Raw genomic sequence first — 17012 nt, 5'->3', positions numbered from 1 at the left:
GAAGTTGGTTATAACAGGTGTTTACTGAATGGAGACAAAACTGGAACTACTATACAAAGTTACTACACAGGCTTATATACAGGGGTGGTCACTACTGGTACTGCAGTATACAGGGGCTGCAGAATATAGTTCCTTCTTCAAGGTACATACACTACAATTCTCTTATGTGGAACCTTATTGAAAGCCTTCTGAATGTCCAAATACACCACATCCACTGGTTCTCCCTTATCTATTCTACCAGTTACATCCTCAAAAAATTCCAGTAGATTAATCAAGCATGATTTACCTTTTGTAAATCCATGTTGACTTTGTCCGATCCTGTCACTGTTTTCCAAGTGCTCTGCTATTACATCTTTTATAATGGACTCTAGCATTTTCCCCACTACCGATGTCAGGCTTACCAGCCTATAATACCCCATTTTCTCTCTACCACCTTTTTGAATAGTGGGGTAACATTAGCTACCCTCCAATCCATGGGACCTGTTCCAGAGTCTATAGAATTTTGGTACTGGGGCAGAGCTGGAGCCAGATTACTGGGGCACAGCCAGAGTACTGAGGCAGTGTATGGGCCAGAGCACTGGGGCAGAACCAAAGTACTGGGGAGATCCATTGGCAGATTTCTGGGGCAGAGCTGGAGCCAGAGTACTGGGGCAGAATAGAGTCAGTGTACTGGGGCTGAGTAGTGCCAGTGTACTAAGGCAGTGTGGATCCAGAGTACTGGGACAGAGCCTGAGTACTGAGGCAGTGTATGGGCCAGAGCACCGGGGCAGAGTAGAGCCAGAATACTGGAGCAGAGCCAGAGTACTGGGGAGAGCCAGAGGCAGATTTCTGGGGCAGAGCTGGAGCCAGCGTACTGGGTCAGAGTAGAGCCAGAGTACTGTAGCAGAGCCAGAGTACTGGGGCAATGTAAGGCCAGTGTACTGGCGTAGAGTGGAGCCAGAGTACTATGGCAGAGAAGGGCCAGAGTACTGCGGCAGAGCAGGGCCAGAGTACTGCGGCAGAGCAGGGCCAGAGTACTGCAGCAGAGCCGGAGGCAGAATACTGCGGCAGAGTATATGCGAGAGTACTGGGGCAGAGTACGGCCAGAGTCAGAGTACTGGGACAATGTAGGGCGAGAGTACTGGGGCAGAGTAGAGTAAGAGTACTGGGGCAGACTAGGGCCAGTGTACTGGGGCAGAGCCAGAGTACTGGGGCAGATTAGAGCCAGAGTACTGGGGCAGAGCCAGAGTGCTGGGGCAGAGCAAGAGGCAGAATACTGGGGCAGTGTGGAGCCAGATAACTGGGGCAGAGTAGGCACCAGAGTAATGCGGTAGAGCCAGGGTACTGGGGGAGAGTAGATGCCAGTGTACTGGGGCAGAGTATAGGCAGAGTACTGAGGCTGTGTGGAGCCAGAGCACTGGGGCAGTGTGGAGCCAGAGTACTGGGGCAGTGAGGAGCCAGAATACTGGGGCAGATTAGGTGCCAGAGTACTGGGGCAGAGTAGAGCCAGAGTACTGTTGCAGGGTAGAGCCAGAGCACTGGGGTGGAGTAGGTGGTTGTATTAACAGGAAATGCATCCAAGTTACAAAAACACAGAAATATTCCATTTGGCCCAGCCAGTTTGCTTTGGCATTTACCCTCTATAATAGCAAATCTTTTTAATCGCATTTACAAATCCTGCTTTCATATCTTTTCAGCCCTTTTTCTTTCATTCACCTATCCAATCTAATCTTGAATGTTGATATAGATTCTGCCTCTACCACCAACATTGGAAGTGAATTCCACTTCCTCACAACTCTGTGTAAATAAGTTTCTCCTGCCATCTGTTCTAAATCCCTTAGCCTTGTAGCAATGTTCCTCTTGTTCTTGACTCCTCAATTACAATCTGCTGGAAGGAAGTAGTAGCTAAAAATGATGGAGCAGATATAGCCAGGATGCCCCTGAGAAACTGGGGCCCGAATGCTTAACTATTTCTGGAAGCATCGGCAGATGAGAGGAAGTAATAGCTATTAAGAAATAAAATATTTGGACTTTTTTTAGGGAATTTCCAAGCCAGTGGTTTCCCTCAATAACTAACTGTTTGCAACCCCCCTCCCCAACTTCTCAAATGTTAGTGCTCAAAGTCAATAAGATTCAGTCGGTGGATATGAATCCAAAGATTCTATTAAAAAGTACACTTGGAATTTAGTTTTAACAAGTAAATCGGTAAGCCATTTGTTGCTGACCACACTTCCGTGACTCTGAAATGCTACAGCACATTGTGACGGGCAAGGGAGGTGGTGTTAATGGTAGGCCGAGCACTCTCTTGCAGTGTTACAGTGAAAAACCCAGAGCTTGGAGACAGTGCTGAAATTCTGCCTTTAATCAGGAAGCCAGCCAACCCTAGATACAAATTTTTACGAGATATTTTGCAGTTAAAATAATAAATTATTAAAAAGTAGTTGAATAAGGGATACTTGAAGGTAAAGCTATTTGTAAAACAATCACAATGTAGATGACCACATCGGGCTTTTAATTTTTTTTTAAACAGATTAAAAGTAAAAATTCAATAAATGTTTTGACAAAGATACTTAAAGTAACATCTCGAGTGCTCCCCGCATAGTTTGTTTTCCTTTAATAGGATTGATGTAGTCAGATTAGGTTCAGTTTCCTTACACACAACATTAGTCACCACACAAGGGTCTTCCCAAATTATGACCAAGCATAAATATTTCTTGAGTTTCACAGAATAATGGCACAATTACTTTACAGCACACTTAGATAGTTCAGTGTTTATACTTTTTATAGATTAATGCAGAAAATGAAATGTATATTTACTTAGTGTGTAAATCACATGAAAAGTTAGGTCAATGTGTAGTCATAAAATGAGTATATAATTATATAGTGATATCATTCAGTTTGCATCACAAGAGTAAAACATTTTGTTAAAAGTTAAGTATAATCCCCATCACTTACACTGTCCACACTTAGCACGGGCAGCCGCCTGTATATTGGTCAAAAGCCGCTGCTTATAACGTATTAGACACACCGGCTATATTGGGCAGTCGATCTTCAAGCCATTTCAATCCCCTGTACTTACTGGTATTGATTCAGATGTAACTCCTAACAATTACGAGAGGCAATTACAAAGTGCAGATTTTAGGTGTTCTGCATCAAGTCTGTTTGTTTTTGTAAAATAAGTTGGTTATGTTCGATTTTTTGTTTTACCGCCGTGGCTCAGTTGGCAGCAATCTCGCCTCTGAGTCAAAAGGTTATCGGGTCACGTCCTGCTCCAGAGACTTGAGCACAAAAATCAAAGCTGGTAGTCCAGTGCAGTGCTGAGGCAATGCTGCACTGTCGGAGGAGGGGAGATATCCCTGGTCTCCTGGCCAATACTTAACCCTCAATCAACATCACAAAAAAAGATTATCATGTAATTATCACTGTTGTGTATGTAATATGTGTGCTACTTTGAACCTATGGACAGGACTGCACTACTTGTTGGGCGTAGTGATACGCAGTACCACTCCTGGCCATAGGGGTATAAATAGTACTGTGGGTACTGATCTCCCCTCAGTTCCCGCCTGTGGGCATGAAGTAAAGACCTATGTATAGTCCCTACCTCCAACCAGTAAAGACCTGTTTGAGTTATACGTTTAAGTCTTTGTGTTAATTGTTCAATACAATACACATACTTAACACTGGCGACGAGTCAGGTTCTTACCCTGCGGCAGTTGAAGAGAGGTTTCAAACATCACCACCCCACTAGAAGCGACAGGCTTTAGGACTCTGAAGCTTCCATCAGCGACTGAGCACTGGAGTGCAGCAAACATCCTGACAGCTTCCAGCGACTGACAGAAGTCTTTCTGAAGTTTCCTTGTTCAACCTAGGTGGTGGGGTAAGCCGTGCAGTGTTGGCTGCAAAGACAGGGCTGGGGAAGTTGGAGAAGATAAGGGCGATCGCAATCCCTGATAAGAGCCGCGGTGAAACGCACGAGCGGGTAAGCCAGAGGCCGGGAGCCGCTTCAAGTGCGAGGCGCAGCGCGGGCCAGCGATCGGAACCAAAGATAAGGGCCGCACTCGGGGGCTGAAGGGAGACGGCGTCGGGGGACGGGTGAAGACCGCCAAGCGCGGGAAAACCGCCATTTTGTGGGCGGAGGATGACGGCAAGAGCGGGAAGCCGCCATCTTTGATAACAAGTAAACAAAATAAAATCTGAGAAATTGCAAATCTACAATGCCTAAACACGGGAATATTAGCACCTTTGATAGTGACCTCGAAGATTGGGCCATATATGTTGAAAGAGTAAAAAATTATTGTAAGGCCAATAAAATTCATGACCAAGATAAAGCTTTAACATTATTAAATTTAATGGGTGCGAAGACATACGGGCAATTGAAACACCTGTTATCACCAGATGAACCGGCGGATAAGACGTTCGATGAGATTGTTACTGTCCTGAAAGATCATCTAAACCCCACGCCGCTGATGCTAGCGGAACGATTTAAATTTTACGACAGAAGGCAGCTACAGCATGAAAGCAATGCTGATTATTTGCTGGAATTGCGTAAATTAGCGAAATATTGCCAGTTTGGAATGGGACTGACAGAGGCACTTCGAGACAAATTTGTGTGTGGTTTATTTAAACAGGATACACAAAAGCGACTGCTCGAGGAGAATGAGCTGACGCTTGAGAAGGCGGTCACTATGGCAGCAGCACACGAAGCCGCAGCGAGAGGCATGGCAGTAATGCAGCTACGGTCACCGGAGCTCAGTGCACACAAATTGGGTGTGAGTTCTGGCAAATGTTATCGTTGTGGAAAGACAACGCATGATCAGAACCAGTGTTGGTTTAAAAACCAAGAATGTAGAACTTGTGGTAGGCTTGGACATATAGCTAGAGTATGCAGGTCAGGGAAGAAGACCAGCAACAAGAAGTCACCGCAAGGAAAATACGCAAAGGTACACAAGGTGACCGAACAGGAGTCCGATTCAGACGCTAGCAGTAATGAACTGGCTAGCTTAAGCTGTAATGAACTGGCTAGCTTAAGAGTACTCAACGCTGGTAAAGGTGCAGACCTCCAGACAATTTGGGTCACTCTTCAGATAGAAGGAGTCCAAGTAAAACTGGAATTGGACACTGGATCGGCATTGACGGTCATAAATAAGAAAGATTACGGAAAGTTATTCCAACATATTCCCCTACAGGATACGGGGATTATATTGAAAACATACACGGGGCAAAGAGTGTACCCCATCGGGAAAATAGAGGTTGCAGTGGTCCACAAGGGCGAAGACAGTCAAATAATGGGCTTATATGTGATATCTGAAGGAGGTTCTCCACTACTAGGACGGGAGTGGATTAGGAAAATGAATATGGACTGGCATTTCCTACAAACAATAACGAGTGAGAACTCGGTGAAGATAGTCGGCCCAGACTCTGGAACGGATGATGGTAAGCCCAACTCAGGTGCAAAAGACAAAGTTTCAGCACAGAATTCCACTGAGCAACAACAACATAGTTTAACTGTGGATTCTGAGTCTGGCAAGTCTACTGATGTGCCCATTTCTGAGGGACACCGGGCTCGAACTCAACTCCATTTCAAACTACAACAGCAATTAGAACAAATGCTTCGCCGTTGTGAGCAAGAGTTGAATGCAACGAAAGAGTTCTTTGATATAGAGTTGGAGAATCTGGAAAGACAACAGAAGCAGCTGATGGAGAAAATGGAGCAGGAGCACACAAAACGTCTGATGTCAGAGGAGTTAACGGTCAGCCAACTCCTGCATATGCTGAAGGACAGGACTCTGAAATGGGAAAAACTTGAACACGAACTTCAATATTCAAATGAAAGGGGTTCGGAGCTCTCAAAGGTTATTGGAAGAGCTGAGGTGGCAACACAGACTGAGATGACTGCAACAGAGCAGCCCTTGGATGCCAAAAGTACGCTGACTCACGTCAACGTAGAACAACAGACCGCTGAAACAGCTGCTCCGGTAGAGGGATTGAATAGTCCGATCAATCAATCTCCAAAAGAAGTTGAAGTAGTAAAATCTCAAATGAGGTCATTAGTAAACGACTTGCTGAAAGCCCAGAAAAAGCTGGATGAAGAGGTACGCATGAAGAAGTCTCTTCAGGAAAGATGTCTGGACTTGGAACAAAAGCTGGCTAATGCCCAGCTGGGTATGGAGGAAATAGAAGACCCTCTCGCTGGCCTAGATCAGGACGACACCGAATATTACTATGTCCTGTCCTGCCCAACTTGTAACTTCGACTCCACCACAGAGATTGAATCTGTGAACTGTTTTCCGCAGAGACTGAATCTGTGATCTGTTTTGACATGAAGTTATCTATGTATCTATGTTATTCTGTTATGTAAACCTGAAGTTATATATGTATATATGTTATTACGTTATGTTAAATGGGGAGATGACTGTAAAGCTAGGAAGGGAGGAATGTTGTGTATGTAATATGTGTGCTACTTTGAACCTATGGACAGGACTGCACTACTTGTTGGGCGTAGTGATACGCAGTACCACTCCTGGCCATAGGGGTATAAATAGTACTGTGGGTACTGATCTCCCCTCAGTTCCCGCCTGTGGGCATGAAGTAAAGACCTATGTATAGTCCCTACCTCCAACCAGTAAAGACCTGTTTGAGTTATACGTTTAAGTCTTTGTGTTAATTGTTCAATACAATACACATACTTAACAATCACATTGCTGTTTGTGCGAGCTTGCTGTGCGCAATTTGGCTGCTGCATTGCCTACATTACATCAGTGACTATACATTAAAAATTGGCTGTAAAGCGCTTTGGGTCATCCTGAGGTTGTGAAAGGTGCGATATAAGTGCAAGTCTTTCTTACTACTGTTGAAATTTTCTTCCCCATTTAAAATCAAGCTACAACTGTTTCAAAAAAGGTTGCACAGAGCAGATCATACGATCTCCAATTTGCCCAAGTTGTCCCCTTGTAGGGAGTTTTCGTAACAGGCAGATTTCCTGTGTAGCCAGACAATCTAGCAGTGAGGCTCATGTTACAGGACCTGTGGTATTTGCAGCTGCAGGAGTTTTTGCAATAAGTATTGCTATTCTTTCAGAAGTGAAGATGGATTTTTTTAAATACCTGATGTTGTGAAATATTCATTGGCAATGGATGCATAGAAGCACCATTGGAAAGAATTGCCAAACATATTTCATTACCCACCGTGCCCCTTTAAAAATAGATTCGTAATTGGCGCCACGCCAACAGTTACGTGTTTCCTGGCTTGATACCACATGGAGCCTGGGTATGATTTTAACACTTGTTATTAAAATACGTATTTTTTTATCTGCCTTTTTTCCACACCCCTCAATGTGTCATACTTTTTCCCTTCTAGAGCAGGAAATCCCCCTTTGTGTAATCATGTATAAAAGGACTGAACAGCTCAGTAGAGACGACAAAGGACTCCAGTTGACTGAGCATACTGAGTGAATATACAAAGTTGCAGACTGTTGATTAATTCACTTCTTGAACAACATGCACCTGAAGATTGTTGTGGCTCTGGTCCTCTTCTGTGCTGTCTCGGTGTTAAGTAGATCTTGTAAGTTGCTGTATTTATTTCTAAATACAGAGCCTTGTGACCGATATCTGTGTAGATTAATGATATATTCTCACAGGGCTGGCCAGGCACTTTAATACAGCACAAGCACTGTGACAATATCAGTATTACTAGCAGGCAGGCAGATAAACACTGGAAGATCATTATGTAACGTTAAGTAACTACTAGAGTTAAAGTGTGTGGCAGCATATAATTAAGTACCTAAATGGTTTGAGTCAATCCTGACTCGTAGATAGCGTATTTAATGAAGCTTTGAATAGAGATAAAAAGAGATCTTGAATATTAAAGACCTACTAAGATAGCTGTGAATAAAAGATATAAGTACTGTGTGGCTAATATTGTAGATCGTCCATGACTTGACAAAAATAGTCTTTCAGAGAAGGACTACAGTAAGCAGCATATGATTTTGGGATTGACTGAATTGGTGTTCACAGATTGAAATAATGTTTGAAATGTAGGGCTTTCTTTTGAGCAATATTAAACCAAAACAATGTTTGTTTTTTCAGACCGAGGCCCCGGAATGGTTACCACCAACTGCTGCACCAAGGTGTCCCGAAAGCCAATTCGATTTCAGGTTACGCACTACAGGATTCAGCCAGAGTTGTCTCCCTGTGTCGAAGCCATCATGTACGAGACCATTCAGTTTCCTCTATCCAGAAATCTGTCCATCCTGTTTGAGCCTTTTTAACATTTCTGGTCGTTTGCCTACTTTGCTTTTTTTTTTCAAAAAATCACTTTATAATTTTCATTTTCTGAAGCACCAACCTTTAGAGAAGATTTTTTAAACTTTTTTTTTGTATTAGTTGGAGTGTGTAAAAGTTAAATTCTTGTCCAACATTGAGCACATTTTTAACATGTTGTTAGGTGAAGGGACATGAAGAGCTGCCTTATTCTTTAAAAGAGCGTTTATAAAAGAGACCAGATTAAACAATATTGAACTAAAAAATATTTACTTATTGTGGGTTACAGACACATTAGAATCAGTTTAGCTGAAAAGCACTGATTGCCTACGAGTTGATTTAAATATATTGATATGCTTGGACCATTTTAATTCCATTTTCCAGTGGCTCGAATAATGTGGTGTCTTCTGCTCTCTTTCAGATTTTACACAGTGGAGAAAGGGGCTCTCTGTTCTGACCCGAAAGCACGCTGGGTATCGAGAAAGATTAACGAGATTAAGTAAGTCGTGTTGATTGTGTAGTACAGTTAGAAATGACTGACAAGGAGGTCTAGGTAACATAAACAGTGAAGTCCACCCTAAACATTGGCCTAAAAACTATATTGCAACATTTTTACACTTTGTATTTGTCTTTTACTATATTTTTTATATACTGGATGTTTGTAGAGGTTGTTCCATTACAACGGATCAATAAATTTGCAATTAGAGTCGGTTAGTGCAGGCATCATATTGAGTAGAGATTCTGACTGGGTATTATAATAGATGAACAGCAGAATAATATTGAGTTTTTCACAGGAAGGTACATCATTTTGCTCTTCTAAAGTGGAGTTATAAAGAAAGTGGAAATACTAGTACTAGTACAGTATTAATTATATAAATGCACTGACTGAAATTTGTATCTATATACTCACAAATAATCAAAATGTTGTCTTTCCATTACAGTGCTATGATGCAGAGTAACAAGGCATAACAAGGCCGACTGAATTGCTTTCTATTGGAACATTGAGAGAATACAAAATCTGACACTTTCCTTTTGTTAACTTACTTGGTGTATATATCGATGGAGCATTTTGTAACTCTTAATTTATTTCCAGTAACAGTCATACAGTGCAATATTGTTCCAGTGTTGTTTGTCCTTTATCTCAATACAGGAAACTTTGTGATATCCGAACTGTTGCCGTCCCATCAAAACTGCCGTACAAACCAGCGCTAATGTTGAAACATACGGAGATTTTCAGCTCCATGTGAAACAACAAACCCTGTTGCTTAGCAACAGCTTCAAAACAGTCGGCTGCAGCTTAAAAGCGTCTCTAGCTGAAGCTGTTGCTTAGCTACAGACCTTGCAGAGCCTGACTGGGGAAAAAAAAGCAACGAGAAGTAAAAAAACTTATAGGAAACGGCTCCTGAATTTTGCCGGTAGATAGAGCTTTCCGGACTTTTAACCTTCGGATAAACCAAAGTTTCCTGTGCATTTATTGATTTGTACAGTTATTTTGTATTTTTGTAGAGAAATTATTTTCAAAATAAAAAAAACTTTCTCAAAGAATTTGAGTCTCCCTGTAACCACATATGAAGGAATAGGCATGTTCTTCTTTGATGGACTTTTCAAGTGAACAGTTAATACTTGGCAGCAAGGACGGGAGCTAGGGTGTGGGGTAGTGGTGATCTTTCACCCCTGGGGCCTGGCTTCAAATTCATCCGAGAACATTGGGACGAAAGCTTACTCTCTCAGCCTGGTATAAGAGCCCCATGGAAATGAATCTAGGGCACTCACCACTGACTTCCTATAGGTGAGTTCCCAGCACAATATTAACCTACAAACTGGCACTCAATTGGCAATTAAGTAGGACATATTGGGGGAAGATTTTGTCTGGTTACTACATTTAGCAACATCATAAACATCATGGGAAAATTTCTCTGATTGCTATTTTTAGCAAAATCATCAACAATCATCATAAATAGAGGTTTTGAGTACAAAAGTAGAGAAGTTATGCTGATCCTTTATAAAGTGCTGGTTAGGCCACAACTGGAGTATTGCGTCCAATTCTGGTCACCACACTTTAGGAACGATGTGAAGGCCCTTGAGAGGGTGCAGAGGAGATTTACCAGAATTGTTCTAGGGATGGGGGGAATCTTAGCTACAAGGACAGGTTGGAGAAGCTGGATTTGTTTTCATTAGAGCAAAGGAGGTTGAAGGGTGATTTGATAGAGATGTACAAGATTGTGACGGGTTTGGATAGGCTAGACTGGGAAGGGCTGTTCCCACTAGTTGATGGCACAAGGACTAGGAGACACAGATTTAAGGTTTTGGGCAAGAGATACAGGGGGGATGTGAGGAAGAACTTTTTTACACAGCGAGTGGTGATGACCTGGAATTTGTTGCCAATGGAAGTGGTAGAAGCAGAGACACTGAATCGTTTCAAGGGGAGACTGGATAGGCATTTGAGGGAAATAAACTTGCAGGACTACGGGGATAGAGCGGGGGAATGGGACTGACTGGATTGCTGTACAGAGAGCCGGCATGAACTCAAAGGCCAAATGGCCTCCTTCTGTGCCGTTATGACTCTAAGGGCTGGATTTTCATTGAGGAGGCGGGTAGGAGGCAGGACTACAACATTCGGGGTTGTAGTCCCGCCTCCATCAAATTGTAGCCAACCCACGCAATTTTCACTTGATTGACCTTGTTGAGCCCGCCCAGTGGGCTCAGCAGGCCAATTAAGGGCCACCCAGCAACAGGTGACGTCACAGATTGATACTTCATCTGTCAAGACCTTTGGACAGGTGAAATATCAGACAATCTGTACTCTAAGTTAATTCCTTCCTCTCAGGGTGATTTAGAGATCTCTCCAGAACAGAAAGCTGAATGCTGCAATTTTTGACAGATCGCGGCCATTCTGCTTTCTGTGCCGGTGAGATGAGGGACTCCGGAGCCCTGAAGGAAGGGAGGCTGTAAAGGTAAGTAAAACTTCTTTAAACACTTTAAACACACCAAACACACTTACCTCTGCATAGATACATAGATACCTGGAAGATAGGAGCAGGAGTAAGCCATTCGGCCCTTCGAGCCTGCTCCGCCATTCAATGAGATCATGGCTGATCATCCAAATTCAGTACCCGGTCCCTGCCTTCTCCCCATATCCCTTGATCCCTTTAGCCTTAAGAAATATATCCAACTCTTTCTTGAATGTACTTAATGAATTGGCCTCCACCGCCCTCTGTGGCAGAGAATTCCACAGGTTCACCACTCTCTGGGTGAAGAAATTCCTCCTCATTTCAGTCCTAAATGGCTTACCCCTTATCCTTAGACTATGACCCCTGGTTCTGGACTCCCCGGCCATCAGAAACATCCTTCCTGCATCTAGTCTGTCCAGGCCTGACAGAATTTTACAGGTTTCGATGAGATCCCCTCTCAATCTTCTAAACTCCAGTGAGTATAAGCCCAATCGACACAATCTCTCCTCATACGTCATTCCTGCCATCCCAGGTATCAGCCTGGTGAATCTTCGCTGCACTCCTTCCATGGCAAGAACGTCCTTCTTCAGGTAAGGCGACCAAAACTGCACACAATACTCAAGGTGTGGTCTCACCAAGGCCCTGTACAACTGCAGCAAGACATCCTTGTTCTTGTACTCGAACCCTCTTGCTACGAAGGCCAACATACCATTTGCCTTCTTAACCGCCTGCTGCACCTGCATGCTTACCTTCAGCGACTGGTGTACAAGAACACCCAGGTCTCTTTGCACTTCCCCTTCTCCCAATCTATTACCATTCAAATAATAATCTGCCTTCCTGTTTTTGCCACCAAAGTGGATAACCTCACATTTATCCACATTATCATGCATTTGCCATGTTTCTGCCCAATCACCCAACCTGTCCAAATCGTGCTGGAGTTTCACGACATCCTCCTCACAGCATACCCTCCCCCCCAGCTTTGTGTCGTCTGCAAATTTGGAGATATTACATCCAATTCCCTCGTCCAGATCATTAATATATATTGTGAACAGCTGGGGTCCTAGGACCGATCCTTGCGGTACCCCACAAGTCACTGCCTGCCACTCGGAAAATGACCCGTTTATTCCAACTCTTTGCTTTCTGTCCACCAACCAGTTCTCTATCCAAGTCAATACCTTGCCCCCAATCCCATGTGCCTTAATTTTGCACGCTAATCTCTTATGCGGGACCTTATCGAAAGCCTTCTGAAAGTCCAAATACACCACATCTACTGGTTCTCCCTTATCTATTTTACCAGTTACATCCTCAAAAAATTCCAGTAGATTAGTCAAGCATGATTTACCTTTTGTAAATCCATGTTGACATTGTCCGATCCAGTCACTGCTTTCCAAGTGCTCTGCTATTACATCTTTTATAATGGACTCTAGCATTTTCCCCACTACCGATGTCAAGCTTACCGGTCTATAATTCCCCGCCTTTTCTCTACCACCTTTTTTGAATAGTGGGGTAACATTAGCTACCCGCCAATCCATGGGTACCGTCCCAGAGTCTATCGAGTTCCGGAAGATGACCAGCAATGCATCTATTATTTCTAGGGCCACTTCCTTAAGTACCCTGGGCTGTAGATTATCAGGCCCTGGGGATTTATCGGCCTTCAGTCCCATCAATTTTCCTAACACCATTTCCCTACAATTACTGATTTCTTTCAGTTCCACCCTTTCATCAGACCCTAAGTTCCCCGGCATCTCTGGGAGGTTATTTGTGTCCTCCTTTGTGAAGACAGAACCAAAATATGTATTTAGTTGGTCTGCCATTTCTTTGTTCCCCATTATAAATTCCCCCGATTCTGACTGCAAGGGACCTATGCTTGACTTCACCAATCTTTTTCTCTTCACATATCTATAAAAGCTTTTACAGTCAGTTTTTATATTCTCTGCAAGCTTACTCTCATATTCTATTTTCTATTTCTTAATTAATCCCTTTGTCCTCCTTTGTTGAATCCTAAACTGCTCCTAATCCTCAGGATTATTGCTTTTTCTGGCCAATTTATATGCCCTCTCCTTGGACCTTATGCTATCCCTAATTTCCCTTGTTAGCCACGGTTGAGTCACCTTTTTTGTTTTATTTTTATGCCAAACTGGGATGAACAAATTCTGTAGTTCATCCATTCGGTCTTTGAATGTTTGCCATTGCCTATCCACCGTCAACCCTTTGAGTGCCATTCCCCAATCAATCCTACCCAACTCGCTCCTCAGACCATCATAGTTTCCTTTATTTAAATTGAGGACCCTAGTCTCCGAGTCAACTACTTCATTCTCCATCTTAATGAAGAATTCGATCATATTATGATCACTCCGGCCCAAGGGGCCTCTTACAACAAGATTGCTAATTAATCCTTTCTCGTTACATAATACCCTGTCTAAGATGGCCTGATCTCTGGTTGGTTCCTCGACATATTGGTCCAGGAAACCATCCCGTAAACACTCCAGGGATTCCTCCTCCACAGTATTGTTACTCATTTGGTTGGACCAATCTATATGTAGATTAAAGTCACCCATGATGACTACTGTGCCCTTATTACACGCTTCTTTAATTTCTCTTTTAATGCCATCCCCAACCTCCGCCTTACTGTTTGGAGGTCTATAAACCACTCCCACTAACCTTTTTTTCCCCTTAGTATTTCTCAATTCTACCCATACAGATTCCACCTCATCAGAGCGAGTATCCTTCATTACAATTGTGTTAATCCCTTCTTTAACCAGTAATGCTACCCCACCTCCCTTTCCTTTTTGCCTATCTTTCCTGAATATCGAATACCCCTGGATGTTGAGTTCCCAGTCCTGGCCTTCCTTGAGCCACGTTTCCGTAATCCCAACCAAATCGTATTTGTTTACTTCTATTTGCGCAGCCAATTCATCCACCTTATTACAAATGCTCCTCGCATTAAGACACAAAGCCTTCAGGCTTGTTTTTTTAACACTCTTAGACCTATTAGAATTATTATTTACTGTGGCCATGTTTGATTTAAACCGTTGATTTCTCTGACTGCCACTTTTGTTTTTCTCCTTCCTATCTTTTGCTTTTATCCTTGTTTCCCTTTCCTCTGTCTCCCTGCTCAGGTTCCCAACCCCCTGCCATTTTAGTTTAAACCCTCCCCCACAGCACTAGCAAACACTCCCCCTAGGACATTGGTTCCAGCCCTGCCCAGGTGCAAACCATCCGGTTTGAACTGGTCCAACCTCCCCCAGAACCGGTTCCAATGTCCCAGGAACTTGAATCCCTCCCCCTGGCACCATTCCTCTAGCCATGTATTCATCTGAAGTATCCTTCTATTTCTACTCTGACTAGCACGTGGCACTGGTAGCAATCCTGAGATTACTACCTCTGAGGTCCTGTTTTTTAATTTATCTCCTAACTCCCTATACTCCGCTTTTAGGACCTCATCCCGCTTTTTACCAATATCGTTGGTGCCTATATGCACCACGACAACTGGCTGTTCACCCTCCCCTTCCAAGATGTTCTGGAGTCGCTCGGAGACATCCTTGACCCTTGCACCAGGGAGGCAACACACCATCCTGGAGTCTCGTTTGCGGCCGCAGAAACGCCTATCTATTCCCCTTACAATTGAATCCCCTATTACTATATCTCTACCCCTCTTTTTCCTCCCAATCTGTGCAGCAGAGCCACCCCTGGTGCCAGGAAGTTGGCTGCTGCTGTCTTCCTCTGATAAGCCATCCCCCCCAACAGTACTCAAAGTGGTGTATCTGTTGGAGAGGGGGATGGCCACAGGGGACCCCTGCACTTCCTGCCTGCGCCTAGTACTCTGCCTGTTGGTCACCCGTTCCCTTTCTTCCTGTCCAACTTCTACCTGCGTTGTGTCCAACTCCGTAAATGTGCTGTTCACATTGTCCTGAGCATCGTGAACGCTCCAGTATGTGTCCAATCACAGCTCCAGCGCCGCAATGCGGTCTGTCAGTAGCTGCAGCTGGATGCACTTCCTGCACATGTAGTTGTCAGGGACACAGGAAGTGTCCCTGAGTTCCCACATATCGCAGGAGGAGCAGATCACGGGGCCCGGCTGTCCTGCCATGACTTTCCCTTTAATTAATTGAATTTAAATTAAATCAATCAATCCCACTAATTACACTACAGTTAACTGGTTTACCAACAGTCCCTGCTACACCAGAGAGACCTTAGAAACTATAAACCAGAGTTAAAGTTTAAAAAAAAAGAGATATACTCACCAACCAAATACTCACCAACCAATCACTTACCTGCTTCCTGGTGATGTCACACTTTGATTACTTTTTACCTCTCTCCCCTGCTGTTGAATTGGTATGCTGCTCCTCACTCACTGCCACCGGTTTGAACTGCCGCCGATGCTGTGTTCCCACACAGGCCCGCTCTAGTCGGGCTGCTCCTCACTCACTGCCACCGGTTTGAACTGCCGCCGATGCTGTGTTCCCACACAGGCCCGCTCTAGTCGGGCTGCTCCTGACTCACTGCCACCGGTTTGAACTGCCGCCGATTCTGTGTTCCCACAAAGGCCCGCTCTGGTCGGGCTGCTCCTGACTCACTGCCACCGGTTTGAACTGCCGCCGATTCTGTGTTCCCACACAGGCCCGCTCTAGTCGGGCTGCTCCTGACTCACTGCCACCGGTTTGAACTGCCGCCGATTCTGTGTTCCCACACAGGCCCGCTCTAGTCGGGCTGCTCCTGACTCACTGCCACCGGTTTGAACTGCCGCCGATTCTGTGTTCCCACACAGGCCCGCTCTAGTCGGGCTGCTCCTCACTCACTGCCACCGGTTTGAACTGCCGCCGATGCTGTGTTCCCACACAGGCCCGCTCTAGTCGGGCTGCTCCTGACTCACTGCCACCGGTTTGAACTGCCGCCGATTCTGTGTTCCCACACAGGCCCGCTCTAGTCGGGCTGCTCCTGACTCACTGCCACCGGTTTGAACTGCCGCCGATTCTGTGTTCCCACACAGGCCCGCTCTAGTCGGGCTGCTCCTGACTCACTGCCACCGGTTTGAACTGCCGCCGATGCTGTGTTCCCACACAGGCCCGCTCTGGTCGGGCTGCTCCTGACTCACTGCCACCGGTTTGAACTGCCGCCGATGCTGTGTTCCCACACAGGCCCGCTCTAGTCGGGCTGCTCCTGACTCACTGCCACCGGTTTGAACTGCCGCCGATGCTGTGTTCCCACACAGGCCCGCTCTAGTCGGGCTGCTCCTGACTCACTGCCACCGGTTTGAACTGCCGCCGATTCTGTGTTCCCACACAGGCCCGCTCTAGTCGGGCTGCTCCTGACTCACTGCCACCGGTTTGAACTGCCGCCGATTCTGTGTTCCCACACAGGCCCGCTCTGGTCGGGCTGCTCCTGACTCACTGCCACCGGTTTGAACTGCCGCCGATGCTGTGTTCCCACACAGGCCCGCTCTAGTCGGGCTGCTCCTGACTCACTGCCACCGGTTTGAACTGCCGCCGATGCTGTGTTCCCACACAGGCCCGCTCTAGTCGGGCTGCTCCTGACTCACTGCCACCGGTTTGAACTGCCGCCGATGCTGTGTTCCCACACAGGCCCGCTCTAGTCGGGCTGCTCCTGACTCACTGCCACCGGTTTGAACTGCCGCCGATTCTGTGTTCCCACACAGGCCCGCTCTAGTCGGGCTGCTCCTGACTCACTGCCACCGGTTTGAACTGCCGCCGATGCTGTGTTCCCACACAGGCCCGCTCTAGTCGGGCTGCTCCTGACTCACTGCCACCGGTTTGAACTGCCGCCGATTCTGTGTTCCCACACAGGCCCGCTCTAGTCGGGCTGC

General features: G+C 45.3%; 1 protein-coding gene across 1 annotated transcript; it reads left to right on the top strand.

The window, feature by feature from the left end:
- Window positions 1-7380: 7380 nt before the first annotated feature.
- LOC147115958 (eotaxin-like) lies at window positions 7381-9782 on the top strand. The gene is made up of 4 exons (XM_085990633.1): window positions 7381-7539; window positions 8064-8184; window positions 8659-8736; window positions 9179-9782. Exons 1-4 carry the CDS (start codon window positions 7476-7478, stop codon window positions 9204-9206), a joined length of 291 nt encoding a protein of 96 aa, XP_085846759.1. The 5' UTR covers window positions 7381-7475; the 3' UTR covers window positions 9207-9782.
- Window positions 9783-17012: the final 7230 nt, after the last annotated feature.

This window comes from Somniosus microcephalus, chromosome 6 (assembly GCF_052327205.1).
Source record: "Somniosus microcephalus isolate GS21.2 chromosome 6, FLI_Smic_1.0, whole genome shotgun sequence".
NCBI classification, from domain to species: Eukaryota; Metazoa; Chordata; class Chondrichthyes; order Squaliformes; family Somniosidae; genus Somniosus; species Somniosus microcephalus.
This window is presented reverse-complemented; position numbering and strand designations above follow the sequence as displayed.

Coding starts and splice junctions, on each gene's coding strand:
- LOC147115958 (XM_085990633.1), top strand. CDS start 7,476: ATGCACCTGAAGATTGTTGTGGCTCTGGTCCTCTTCTGTGCTGTCTCG. Junction 7,540..8,063: donor CTCGGTGTTAAGTAGATCTT/GTAAGTTGCTGT, acceptor TTGTTTTTTCAG/ACCGAGGCCCCGGAATGGTT. Junction 8,737..9,178: donor AGAAAGATTAACGAGATTAA/GTAAGTCGTGTT, acceptor TTTCCATTACAG/TGCTATGATGCAGAGTAACA.